The sequence below is a fragment of the Dendrobium catenatum genome, unplaced genomic scaffold, assembly GCF_001605985.2.
Source record: "Dendrobium catenatum unplaced genomic scaffold, ASM160598v2 fragScaff_scaffold_1056, whole genome shotgun sequence".
Lineage (NCBI taxonomy): Eukaryota > Viridiplantae > Streptophyta > Magnoliopsida > Asparagales > Orchidaceae > Dendrobium > Dendrobium catenatum.
The window spans coordinates 4,019,141-4,032,323 of NW_021319518.1; the positions used below are offsets into that span (position 1 = coordinate 4,019,141).

A 13,183-nucleotide genomic window follows, 5' to 3' on the forward strand; every position below is an offset into this window, starting at 1 on the left:
TTCCTCAATTCTGTGCTGGTTGTAAGTGTATCGGGTATGTACATGGTAATTGCAAACCTGTTGCTCCTGTGATTCAAAATTTTCCCAACCCTCCTTTAGCGCCTGTTAGCATAGTGGCTGAGCGTGTTTCTAAGATTGCTCTGGAGTGTGAGATGTTGAATAAGGTTATCATTCCTGAGAATGTTCTTGCTGTAGAGCCGTTTGCTACCCCTGTTTGTGGGGGGGTATCTGTCGCGGTGGAGGTTTTTAATGATACTGTGTGTCCTGCTCTGGGTGAGTGTTCACCTATCACGAATGCTATTGAGTCTCCTGTTGTTCCTTTATCGGCAGACCCCTTTCCTGTACCTATTAATGTTGCACAAAATGATTTGAATGAGCTTCTGTCTGATCTGGTGGAGTCAAATGTAGCTATAGTGAATTCTGGTGGAATGGAGGCTAGCGGGACTACTGCTGGTTTATCCCCAAATGCGATTCCTTTCTTTCCTACTACTATACCAATTCCGAGTATGAATCCTATGCCGTTTCACTCGTCGGATACTGTTAATGTTGCACCTTTGGTCACTACTCGGGTTGATACTGTGGCTGTATGTAACCCGGTTATCAATAATTTAATTGAAGTTCCTGTGAATTTAGTGGATTAGAATTTTTTGGCAAATCAGGTTGGGGATTTGTCTGGTTTGGACATTAGGAACCACTTTAATTGGTTGAATGAGTCGTCGGATGGTGATTATGTATCAGATTGCTCAGAAGGTGGCTTGGCTTCTCCGAAATTTTGTGGGGGGTCGGACCCTGGTAACGACTTCACACTAGTTCGTGCGCGACCTAATTTAATTGTTGCTTCTCAGGGGAGACTTCGCGGCCGAGGCCGCCGTAGACGCTAATGTTTTCTTAGCTTTTGATTTCTCTTCTTTATCTATTGGGTTTCATGTTTTTTTTCTTTTGGCTGATGCGATAATATGGGCAATGATGTGGTCGGGGCTCGCGTCCCTGGTGTTTAGCTGTGGCAACCTTTGGTGTGGCTCTCGGAATGCTGGTGGCTCTCGGGTCGGTTTTCGATTCCCACCTTACTGGATAGTCCGCGCGAGGCTCCAGGGATGCTGGAAGTCTTGGCTGTTTGCTGAGCCAAATCTTTTATTGTACTCATCAGTTTTATCTTTGCTTTATTTGTTGTATGTCTACATATGATGTAACCGGATTTTATTATCAATATATTTCCTTTATATATATATATATATATATATATATATATATATATTCATGATTAAATTTCTTTGCATTAATGCCACTAAACTTTTTTTTTCCTGACTCCTTCAAAGAAAAAGAATAATTGGGAGATTTACATACATTCCACTTTATTTTATATTATTCACATATCTAACATCTAAAATATTAATATTAATGTTTAATTATTTAAAATACATAATAAAAAAACATGTCAAAATCACTCAAAATAGAAGCTTTTGTGCAAATTGTGCATAGTATTATGTGCACAGAATTATGTGGTATGTCTTGGTTGGAGTCCGAAAGCAAGTTATGTCTGAATCACGCACATAATAATTTCTGCTGATTTTGACGCCAATAGTCTCAATTAGACCGCTTCAATAATGATTTGGATGTTTGGAATATAGACCAATATAAAATTATATTTAATTATATTTATATTTTTACTATTACATAAAAAGATTTAATTACAATTTTTATTATAGTTAATATATATTAGAGTATAATTTAATAAATATCAAAAGGATAATTTAAGAAAGAAGGTGGGGCCATGTGCTGTCCTTCTCGAGAAATTATTAGGTGCGGAGTGCAGACGGGGAGAACCATCCGCACACTAGTATAAAATCCAGCTAGGTACCATTCGGTACCGCTGGGTACCACTAGGTACCGCTTGGTACCCTGTGTGTGTGCAGACGGTGCTCCCCCGTCTGCACTCCGCACCTAATATTTTTTCGTCCTTCTCTTTCTTTATTATTCGCCACCTACCAACAAAGCTATTGGATGCAATGCTGTGTAACTCCACATGGGAAGAGAGGAGCTGTGTCTGCAATGCATGTGAGAGGAAAAAGCTATGGCCATTAATTGTGCTAATTTTTTTTTTTTTTGGGAAACTTTGGGGCAATATGCCCAATTTATTGATGAAGAAAAAATTACAAGTGAAAGCTGCTCAAAGAAAAAACAATAAAAAACACATGCCAACATACAAAAACAAAACGTTAACAGTATAGGAAAGAAAAGAGAACAGCAAAAAGAATCTGCTCATGTGCTCTCTTTCTTTATTATTCGCCACCTAGCTCACAAGGGAAGAAAAGGAGCTGTGCCTGCAATGAATGCGAGAGCAAAAAGTGGTGTTCAATATTGTAATATTAAAACTTGTTGTTTTCAAAATTATTGATGGAATTAAAGTCAAGGTCTTTGTTGGTCCTTTCATGATTTTGTTTTAGTTTACTGTTATCATCTACATCGTTGGAGGTCTTAAGGGCTAATGAAAGACCTCTGAATTGACTTGCCCTCTGCTAATCACTCAAAATTCATAATTTCATCTGCTCTGAATCATCATCAATCCACATTGAAGCTTCATCGATTCTTGAGCTAAGTGTTTGTAGATGGCAAGAACAACTTCTTTGATCATCTCCAACCTATTGTCTTCCTTGGAAAGGTTATCTCAGTTTATGCCTACCTTTAGTTCACTGGATGCATCTTCCTCATCATCCATAGCACAAGAAGATGTAAATGCTGCCGAAGTTAATTCGATCCAAAAAAGATTAATGGAGGATTTGAGTCGATTGCCGAGGATGATACGAAGAATTCAGGCAGTCATTCATGATGCCGAGGAGAGGGAGATCAATGAGAAGGTTATCCAGCTATGGCTCAGCGAGCTTAGAGAAGTTGCTTGTGATGTTGAAGATGTCTTGGATCAATATGATTATCAAGTTATCAAAATTCAAGTGGAAGGAATAACAGCAGCAGCTGAAGCACAATCTTCTCTAAAGGTATGTCTTCCACTCCAAAATTCAATTAAAATATTAGTTATTAAAAAGTGAGTGGATATGTTTATAAATATGTTGATAATGCATGAAAACTATGATCAGGTATCACTACCTCCATCTAATTCAATTAAAATTCCCATTTCTTGTGGCATGACCATGAGGATCATTGAGATCATAAAGAAATTTGATGAGATTGAATATGATAGAGAAGCACTTTATCTTAGAGAAGAAGATGCACCTTGGCGGACTAATTTCAACGATGTTATGAAGATGCCACCTAGTAGTTCTTATCAAGATGAATCTCCCATTTTTGGAAGGGAGGATGATAAGAAAAAGATAATTGAACTTTTATTGTCTCATTATGAGAAGAAGAATATTGTAATTCCCATTGTTGGCTTGGGGGGTGTGGAGAAGACAACATTTGCTCGACTTATATATCATGATCTTGTGGTATGCCAGCATTTTTTCCCTAAGGTTTGGGTCAGTGTCTCCGAACACTTTGATGTTTTGAGAATAACAAAAGAAATTGTGTCATCTATTACCAAGTCAACTATCCCCGATGATAAAAATAACTTGAAGGATCTTCATTGTATACTTAAGGAGGCTCTATCAAACAAAAGATTTTTACTTATTCTTGATAATGTTTGGAATGAGAGAGCATATAAGTGGGAGGCCTTACGAGCCCCCTTTTCTGATATTGGAGTGGGAAACATTATTGTAACAACTCGATCTATGTCAGTTGCTCACATCATGCAAATGGTGTCCCCTCCTCTTCAGCTTGAATGCTTGCATGAAGAGGAGTCATGGTTATTGTTCCAAAGACACGCTTTCCATGGTCGGAAGCTTGATCAACATCCAGATTTTCAACAACTCAGGAGGAGAATTACTAAGAAATGTGGCGGATTGCCTTTGGCTTTAAAAGTTATTGGGGGATTTCTACAAAATGATTTTAAGGAGCAAACATGGATGGATGTATTAAACAATAATTTATGGGATCCCAAAAAAATTATTTTGTCTTCACTGATCATAAGCTATAATCACTTGCCATCATATCTTAAACCATGCTTTCTCTATGCATCTCTGTTCCCAAAGGATCATTATTTTGAGAAACTAGAATTGATAAGAATGTGGATCGATCACGGTTACATTCAGCTCACAGAAAGAAAATGTTTACAGGAAGATATTGCAGTTGAATACTTTGAAGACGTGGTGAGAAGGTCATTCTTTCAATGCTCAAAATATAATATAGGATTTATTTTGCATGATATGGTGCATGATTTAGCTCAATCTATAACTAGAAATGAGATATGTTCTTCATTAGATTTTGATGAATTGAAGAATATCTCCAAAGATGCAAAGCATATATTCATAGAAGATAAAATGGTTGATCAAATTCATCAACTTGGGAATATTAGAACACTTTACATTTGTGAATTACATTATTTCTCTATGGTGGAACATCATCCAAATAGTTGTTCTAAGATTGTATTCTCTTGTATGCGCTGCTTGCGTGTTTTGAGATTTCATGTACCTTATTTTGAATGCAGCTATGAATTTATAGATTCGATAGGTGACCTGCAACAACTCTGTTTTCTCTCTATCAATGCAAGTACAATCCATATGACAGAGAACTCACTATGTAGCCTTTACAAGTTACAAACATTAATACTTCAAACATATCATATAAATATGTTACCCAATGTAATGGAAGAACTTATCAACTTACGTCACTTGATGATTGTAACCAATGATCAAACATTGGTGCCGAGATCATATTTTGGGAGTGAAAATCTCCTTACTCTTGGTTTTAATGAGGTAATAAAGGAATTGTTTGCATCTATATATCATGTACGAAGAGATGGTCCATATTCTACTATTAGATGGTTGAAACCCTTAACAAATTTACAAAGAAGACTAAAGCTTTGTGGGCTTGAAAATGTGGTCGATCTTGAAGATGCAAAGAGTGCCAATTTACAAAGTAAGGCATATGTCGAGAGCCTAAAACTTATCTGGAAATATGGTAAATATGATGAATGTGCAAGGAATAATAAAGCTATTCTTGAAGGCCTCCAACCCCACACAAACCTTAAAGAGTTAACCATAAAGGGCTACAATAGAAGCAGCTTCCCAAGTTGGTTTGGAAATCCTCACTTCTCCAATTTAACAAAAATAAAGTTGAAAAAATTTTACAGCAATGAAGAATGCAAGTTTCTTCCTCTGTCTAAGCTACCATCCCTCACATCACTTAAAATTATGCTTCATAATGGGATAACTAGAATGGGGCAAGATTTTTGGTGTTATAATGCCTCTCATGGTTGCCTTGAGAATTACAATTTTCGTTCATTTCAATATATGACAAGAACAAATGTGCTTGAATGGAAAGGGCAGCTAATGGAGAAGAATGAAGATTTCTTGAGCCTTAAGTGTTTACACATAATGCATTGCTTCGAACTGCAACATATATCAATCCTCCCATTAAGTCTTGAGATAATTTATGTGCTATCCTGTGGAAGACTTGAATATATTGCACTTCCTTATAGCTCAGGACAGCTTTCAAGGCTTCAAGAAGTGAAAATTTTTTTTTGCAACAATCTCAAGTCGGTCATCAACTTGAGCAATCTTGTTGTCACTCTTAAAGTTTTGAAATTAGTAGATTGTTTCGAACTCAAGCCCAATCGAAATGAAGACTTTGATCATCCATGTGGAAGAGTTTCATTTGAAGAAGGCTTTGCACTTGTATTTAACTGTCCTGGGATGAGAGAGTGGTGCCAACGGCATGGTTTCACCTATCAAGATAAGGTATGTATAAGAAATCATTCCAATACATAATTTAGTTATATTAATTCAGCTATGTCAATATAATTTTGTCATCTCAATTTCAATTTTTGTGCTTAAAATTTAATTACTTTTGGGGTATTATATCATTTTTTTCTTATTTAAATTAATAATCTTAAGACTGAAAATATAATTTATAAACTTTCTAAAGACCGGATTAATTACTAAACCATTACAAAGTTTGATATGAAATAAAATGTAGGAATTTTAACAATGCTACCTACTGCTAATTATATTAATTCTGTATTAAAAAATAAAAATAAAAAACTCGAATGCAGATTCTAATAATATTCTAACATTACTAACAATTACTACTTATATTAATTAATTGTGAGGAAAAAAAAAAAATCTCTAACAGTATTCTGATTGTTTGCAGGAATCAGCGTTTATTAGGGCTATGCTCGAGGACCAGGTTGGTACCTTCATTATCTCCTTTCTATAATAAGAGTATTGTTTTTGCCTTACATATTCGACGACGACGAGGATCTTTGAACTCATTTGATTGGCTGCATGTAAATAAAAAATTTGTTTAAAATAAAACAATCATCCTAAACATAATTTAACCAAATAAATTAATGAATATCTATATATATAGTTTGATTATGAAGTGGAAGAATTTTAACATTGCTATTACTTGTATTAATTAACTATGAATAACAAATTCTGACACTAATTCTAATGGTTTGCAGGATTCTGATGAAGACTCTTCCGACAAGGTATGTGTATGAGTTTTAAGTTTAAAGATGAAGCTGTCATCCTTGAAAATTAAAAATATAATTTCTAACCATCAATTTACAAAATTAATTAACAAATCTCTCTATTTATAATTTGAATATGAAGTGCAAGAATTTAAACATTACTACAAATTATATTAATTTAGCATGGATAACAAATTCTAACAATAATTCTAATAGTTTATGGGGCATAGATGGATGCTAGATTTCTAAGGGAAGTAATACATGTATGAATTTAAAATCAATGAGATTTATAATTTTATTAATATTAAAAATATAATTTCTAAGCTTCAATCAACCAAATTAATTAAAGAACCCTTAATTTGATATAATATCAAGTATAAGTTTCTTAACATTGCTACTACTTTAACTATGAATAACATATTCTAACATTGATAATTTAGCTCTAATGATCGATTTGTATAGACCGAGGAGGCGCAGAATTTAAAAATGTTTGTGTTGCAGTTCAGTTAGCCTTTCAAAAATAAATCATTTTAAAATATTTATTTTCAATATTATAGTATGAATTTGATTTTCTTTAATTTATCCTAATTAATTTGTTTTATCTTCTTTAATTTAGCAAAAAAATTTAAGTGCAGCCCTTATGCTACTAGTTAATCTGCACGTTCGTTTTTTTTTTTTTTTTAAGGAACTACATTTCTTTTTATTTACTCTTACCCTTTTTGCCACCTCCACAAAAAACCGGATTAATTATTGAACCATTACATAGTTTGATATGAAATAAAGTATAGGAATTTTAACAATGCTACCTACTACTAATTATATTAATTCTGTATAAAAAAATTCAAATGAAGATTTTAACAGTATTCTAACATTACTAACTATTACTACTTATATTAATTAATTAATTGTGAATACAAAAACTCTAACAGTATTCTGATTGTTTGCAGTTCGATGATATTGATAACCTGGAGCAGTTGCGGAGCCAAGAGGGGCGCTGGCTGTTCGATATTAATAACCTTTTTTTGCCATTAAAATAGTTCTGATTGCCGTCTCATTTGAAAGGTTAGAATACATTAACATAGTTTCATTTGTCGTCTCATTTTCGGAGCCAAGAGAAACTATAAGATCGAAATTAAGAATGCAAGTAACTTGGTCCTTAGAGCTTAGAAGACATAAACATCTGTCCCGGACAATCTTAGTAAGGAACTTTTATTACATCCAGTGAACGTACGCTCCTCTACGTTCGGTTTTAGATCAAAACAGCGCAATACCGAGTACCGAGTACCGAGTTTTCTCAAAAAACTCGGTATTGCGCTGTTTTGATCTAAAACCGAACGTAGAGGAGCGTACGTTCACCGGATAAAATAAAAGTTCCTTAGTAAGGGGGTGAGAGAGGAGCAGAAGGAAAAACGAACCATTGATGCTTTTCATATGTCCAGAAAAAGATGTTTGTAACTTCTCTGGTTTAATAAATAACTTTAAAAGAATATATAGAACGAGGCTTGCCCCACCCCCCCGCCTATGGTAGGAGCAATTGGTTGGCACCTTCATTATCCCCTTTCTATAATAAGCCTTTATAAAATAAATCATTAAAAAGTATTTTTTTTCCCTTACATATTTGATGAGGATCTTTGGACCCATTTGATTGCCTGCATGTATGGCGACAAAAAAATTTGTTTAAAATAAAACAATAATTCTAAAAAATGTAAAATCAAAATATAATTTCTAAACTTAAATTAACCAAATAAATTAATAAGTCTTTATATAGTTTGATTATGAAGTGAAGGAATTTTAACATTGTTATTACTCGTATTAATTAACTATGAATAACAAATTTTAACACTAATTTTACTGGTTTGCAGGATTCCAACAACGGCTCTTCTAATGCGGTATGTATATGATTTTTTAAGCTTGAAATTGAAATCGTCATCCTTGAAAATTAAAAATCAATAAGATCTAAATTTTAAATCATATTAAAAATATAATTTCTAAATTCAATTAACAAAATTAATTAACAAATCACTTTATATATAGTTTGAATATGAAGTATAAGAATTTTGATATTGCTATTATTAGTATTAATTAACTATGAATAATAAATTCTAACACCGATGGATGCTAGATTTTTTAGAGAAGTGATACATGTATGAATTTAAAATCAATGAGATTTATAGTTTTATTAATATTCAAAATATAATTTGTAATCTTCAATCAACCTAATCAATTAAAGAACCCTTAGTTTGATATGAAATCAAGTGTAACTATGTCAACATTGCTACTACTTTAACTATGTATAACATATTCTAATACTGATTGTTTGATTCTATGGATTTGAAGGCTCGACATCCGTGCTGCAGTGCTGCTCTTTATGAAAAGGTTATGTTGTAGTTCACTTAGCCTTTCGAAAATAAACCATTTTGATATTATAGTATGAATTTGATTTTCTTTAATTTAGGCTAATTAATTTCTTTTATTTTTCTTTAGTTTAGTCAAATTTCTGAAATGGTACTCTTAAGAAACAAGTAAATCTTGAACCTACATGCTTGTTTTAGGAGATCAAAGGCAGTGTCACAAATTTTCTATTGGCATATATGTTGAATTCTTTCATTGTATGTTTTTTTTTTTCCTCCTTTTTTTAAAAAGACTTGCTCATATGCAGTTAGCCTTTCCACGATCATTTTCTGAAACTAATGCTCAACTAATATTCAATGCTTTTTAAGAAAATCCTGTAAAATTAGTTGATATTATTACATATGGAGATAATTGAACATTAATTAAATATATAGAAAAACATTTGAATATATGCATATAGTTGATCATTTTTATTGATGTAATTGCCGTTTTCTTTTTCTTGTAAATTGGAGCTGGTACTGATTAAAGTAAACTATTGCATGTTCAACTAATAAGTACTATTAACATGAAAAAAAATGCGTGGCTTTCTCTGCTCTGTTAGGGTTCCGCCGCCCTTTCCCCTTCGACGTCATTTGAGGGTTTTCTTCTCCTTTGATTTTCAGGTATTTGTTTTTACCTTATGGCGTTTGCTCGCCTTCGTGATTCCGGATTTTTAACTGAGGCTTCTACGCCTCTTTCGTTTAAGATGGCTTTATCTGGTATTTCTTCGTATTCCTTCCCTGAGTTAAGTGTGTCTTCTCATCGTGGCTTGCCGGCTTAGGAAGAGGTCCGGTCGCTAGCTACACCCTTTGAATTTTCTTTGGTTGGCCGTTTTCCGGGTAGACGACCTTCGGGCGATGCTATTCGGAAATTTTGCTTCAATTTAAAGTTGTTAGGAAATTTTTCGATCACTGTGCTTAATCACCGAAATGTTTTAATTAAACAGGTGAATGATTATGATTATTGTCGGATTTTTTCACATAGATCTTATTTTGTTCAAAATTGCTACATGAAAGTAGTGAAATGGTCTCCCAATTTGAATGTTGAGGTGGATTCTCTTATTGTGCCTATCTAGGTTTCTTTCTCCCTCCTTAGGCCTCATCTATTTTCTCCTAGGATTCTTTTTTGATTAGGTTCTCTGTTTGGTCGCCCACTCACAAGTCGGATATGGCTACTGCGTCCGGTTCCCGTCCGTCTATGGCTCGTATTCTTGTTGAAATGGATGTTACCAAGAAACATGCTGATAAGATTTGGGTTGGTTCTATGAAATCAGGCTATGTTCAGACTGTAAATTTCGATGATATTCCTCATTTTTGCATGCACTGTAATTCCATAGGTCATTCTAAGGATTTATTCCCTATTTTACATCCTTCTCTAAACATTTCTAAACCTGTGGATGTCCCGTTCGGGAAGCCGGAGTTGATTGAGCCTGTTGATGTGAACTTTAATCTCTCTAGGGAAGATATTGTAGTGCAAGAAGTTGTAGCTAATAATTCGGAGGATGCTGTTACTGTTTTGTCTCCTAATGATATACCTTTTATTCCCTCGTTGGATGGTATTGGTCTTGTGGACGGTGCTGTTGATTTGGTTCCCTCTGTGAATCCTTGTGAGAATTCTATGTGTGTGGTGGCTCCTCTGGTTTCGAATTCTATGCAGATTAATGAGGCTTTGCTGTCTGTGGAGTTGGTTGCTCCGGTTCATGGTGTGGTGGTCCCTGGTGTTCATAATGTATCGAAAAATCCTTCGCCAGGTGTTGAGGCGGCATGCAATCCGGATGTTAATGTGGATAATATTGCTGATAGTGTGCGAGTGGATAACTTGAAAGAAAATTCGGTGTGCTCTAACACTTTAGTGGATGTTCCAGTTAATTTGGTCGATACGCATATTTTGGTCAATCGTTTGGGGGAAAATTCTGGATTTGACATGCGAAACCATATGGATTGGTTGAATGGATTGTCTGAATTTGAATCGGAATCCGAGTTTTCGGATTGTGGTTTGGCTTCTCCGGATATTTGTGGAGGATCCGACCCTGAAAATGATTTTACTTTGGTTCGTGATAGGCATGTTATCTCAGTTTCTTCTCGCGGGAGATTCTGTGGGAGGGGACGAAGGAGAAGATAACCTTTCTGTATAATGTATTTTCCCCTGTTTCTACGGGTTGGTTTTTGTGATTTGGTGGTGAGCTGGTTGATAGGGCAATGATGTGGCTTGGGCTCGTATCCCTTTATCCTTGCTGGTGGCAACCATTGGTACAGTTCTTTGGGCGATGCTGACTCCTTTTGGATGGTCCGTGCGGGGCTTCTAGGATGCTGGGAGCATCGGCCTTTTTACTGAGTCCTTTTTTGGTAGTTTTTTATCTTCTCTTTTTTTTTTCTTCATTTGTTGTTGTAACCGCCTTGAATTTTGCTTAATATATTTGCTTTGTTTTTTTTTTTTATTTTTTTAAACATGAAAAAAATGCGGGCAAAAAACTATTGCATGTTCAACTAATTAGTACTATTAACAGGAAAGAAGTTTGAGTATTGCTCTATTTGTCTCCCTCCATTAATTAATAAACCTTTATATAGTTTGATATAGTTTGCTAAAAAAAATATCCATGCTGTCCCAATTGCACTGATTACACATACTCGTAGGTTGAGAAGGTTATAGAGCATTTGAAGGAATTTTAACATTGCTACTACTTTAACTATGGATAACACATTCTAACCCTAATAATTTGATCATAATGTTTTGCAGATCGGTAGTATTTGAAATAGGATATAAGAAGATGTGTTGGAGCTCATAAAGTCTTGCCGCCCTTCCTATAATAAGCCTTTCCAAAATATATGATTATAAAATATTTATTTTTGTTATTGTGGAAGGTGTTATTTTTTTTATGTCGGACTATAATTCCTCTTTATAAAGAGGTTTAAGGACATATTATTTAGCTATAGTAGCAGTTACAACAACTTAATTAGAACATTAAATGGTGTTGTGGAAGGTGTTTTTTTTCTTATGTCTAACTATTATTTCTCTTTTTCAAGTTGGATTTGGTTGGACTTGTTATAATATTGAATGGACACTTGTGAGTTATCACATAGTTTCTTATAAGAATATTAATTTATTGATCATGCTATTATTCCATTATTCTCTAACCATAAGAAAGAAATATGAACTTTGCTTGTCTTCATGACTGGGCATAAATATTTTGTAGCCATCATGGTGATTTTGGCGAGGATTTGTTCAATCGACAACAATTATCATTAAAAAAAAAAACAGATCTATTAAAAATAAAAAGCCACGGTTACAACAGGAGACAAAGAGAATAAAAATAAGCAAAAGAAAATACATCAAAAGAAAAAGGCGGGCTCAGTAGACGGCCAAGACTACCAGCGTCCATGATGCCTCGCACGGACCATCCAATCAAAGGTTGCCACCAGCTAAACGACAGGGACACGAGCCCCGACCACATCATAGCCCAAAGCCCCACGAGTGCCAAAACATTAACGTCTACGCCGACCTCTACCATGGGAAATCCCACGAGAAGCAACAGTTAAAGCAAGTCTAGCCCTAACCAGATTGAAATCATTACCAGGGTCAGAACCCCCACAAATATCTGGAGAATCCCAGCCACATTCAGCAAAATCGGATTCAGAATCACCATCCGACGAATCATTCAACCAATTTAGATGGTTCCTAATATCCAATCTAGAACTATCACCTAAACAATTAGCCATAATACGGGTATCGACCAAATTAATAGGGACATCAATAAAACTATTGACAACCGGATTGCACGCAACTTCAACACCGGACGAAGGAATCACAACCTCAGCAACAACAGGAATCAAATTCTCCACAGTATTAGCCGATACCAAAATATGAGGAAAAAAGGGTAAAGCATTTGGAGATAAAACATTCGTAACAACAATAGAATTAACTCCACCCACATCCAATTCCTCCCTAGCTAAACCTGGGACAACCAGATCCCGATCAATCACATTTAACGCACCTTGTTCAATAGAGACCAAAACAGGCTCATCATTTTTAGGAGCAGATTCCACAGCAACAGTAATAGGTCGGCATTCACTAACAGGTGGAGTAACCTCACAATTAACTTCCGTTAAAGAAACAGAAACCCCACCAACAACAGGGGTATCAGACGGAGATTCAACAACAGGGAAAACTTTGGGAGCAAATACAGCAATAGCATTTTCAGACTCCACAACCGTATGAGAAATAACATTTTCAACATTTCCAACATCTAAATTAGCGTTAGGAGGAGAAGAA

The 13,183-nt window shown here is 34.8% G+C and overlaps 1 protein-coding gene across 1 annotated transcript; it reads left to right on the forward strand.

The window, feature by feature from the left end:
• Positions 1 to 2,606: 2,606 nt before the first annotated feature.
• On the forward strand, positions 2,607 to 4,543 carry LOC110108802 (putative disease resistance RPP13-like protein 1). Its single transcript, XM_028698239.1, has 3 exons — positions 2,607 to 2,993; positions 3,093 to 4,199; positions 4,538 to 4,543. The coding sequence occupies exons 1-3, from the start codon at positions 2,607 to 2,609 to the stop codon at positions 4,541 to 4,543; spliced, it is 1,500 nt and encodes a 499-aa protein (XP_028554072.1).
• Positions 4,544 to 13,183: the final 8,640 nt, after the last annotated feature.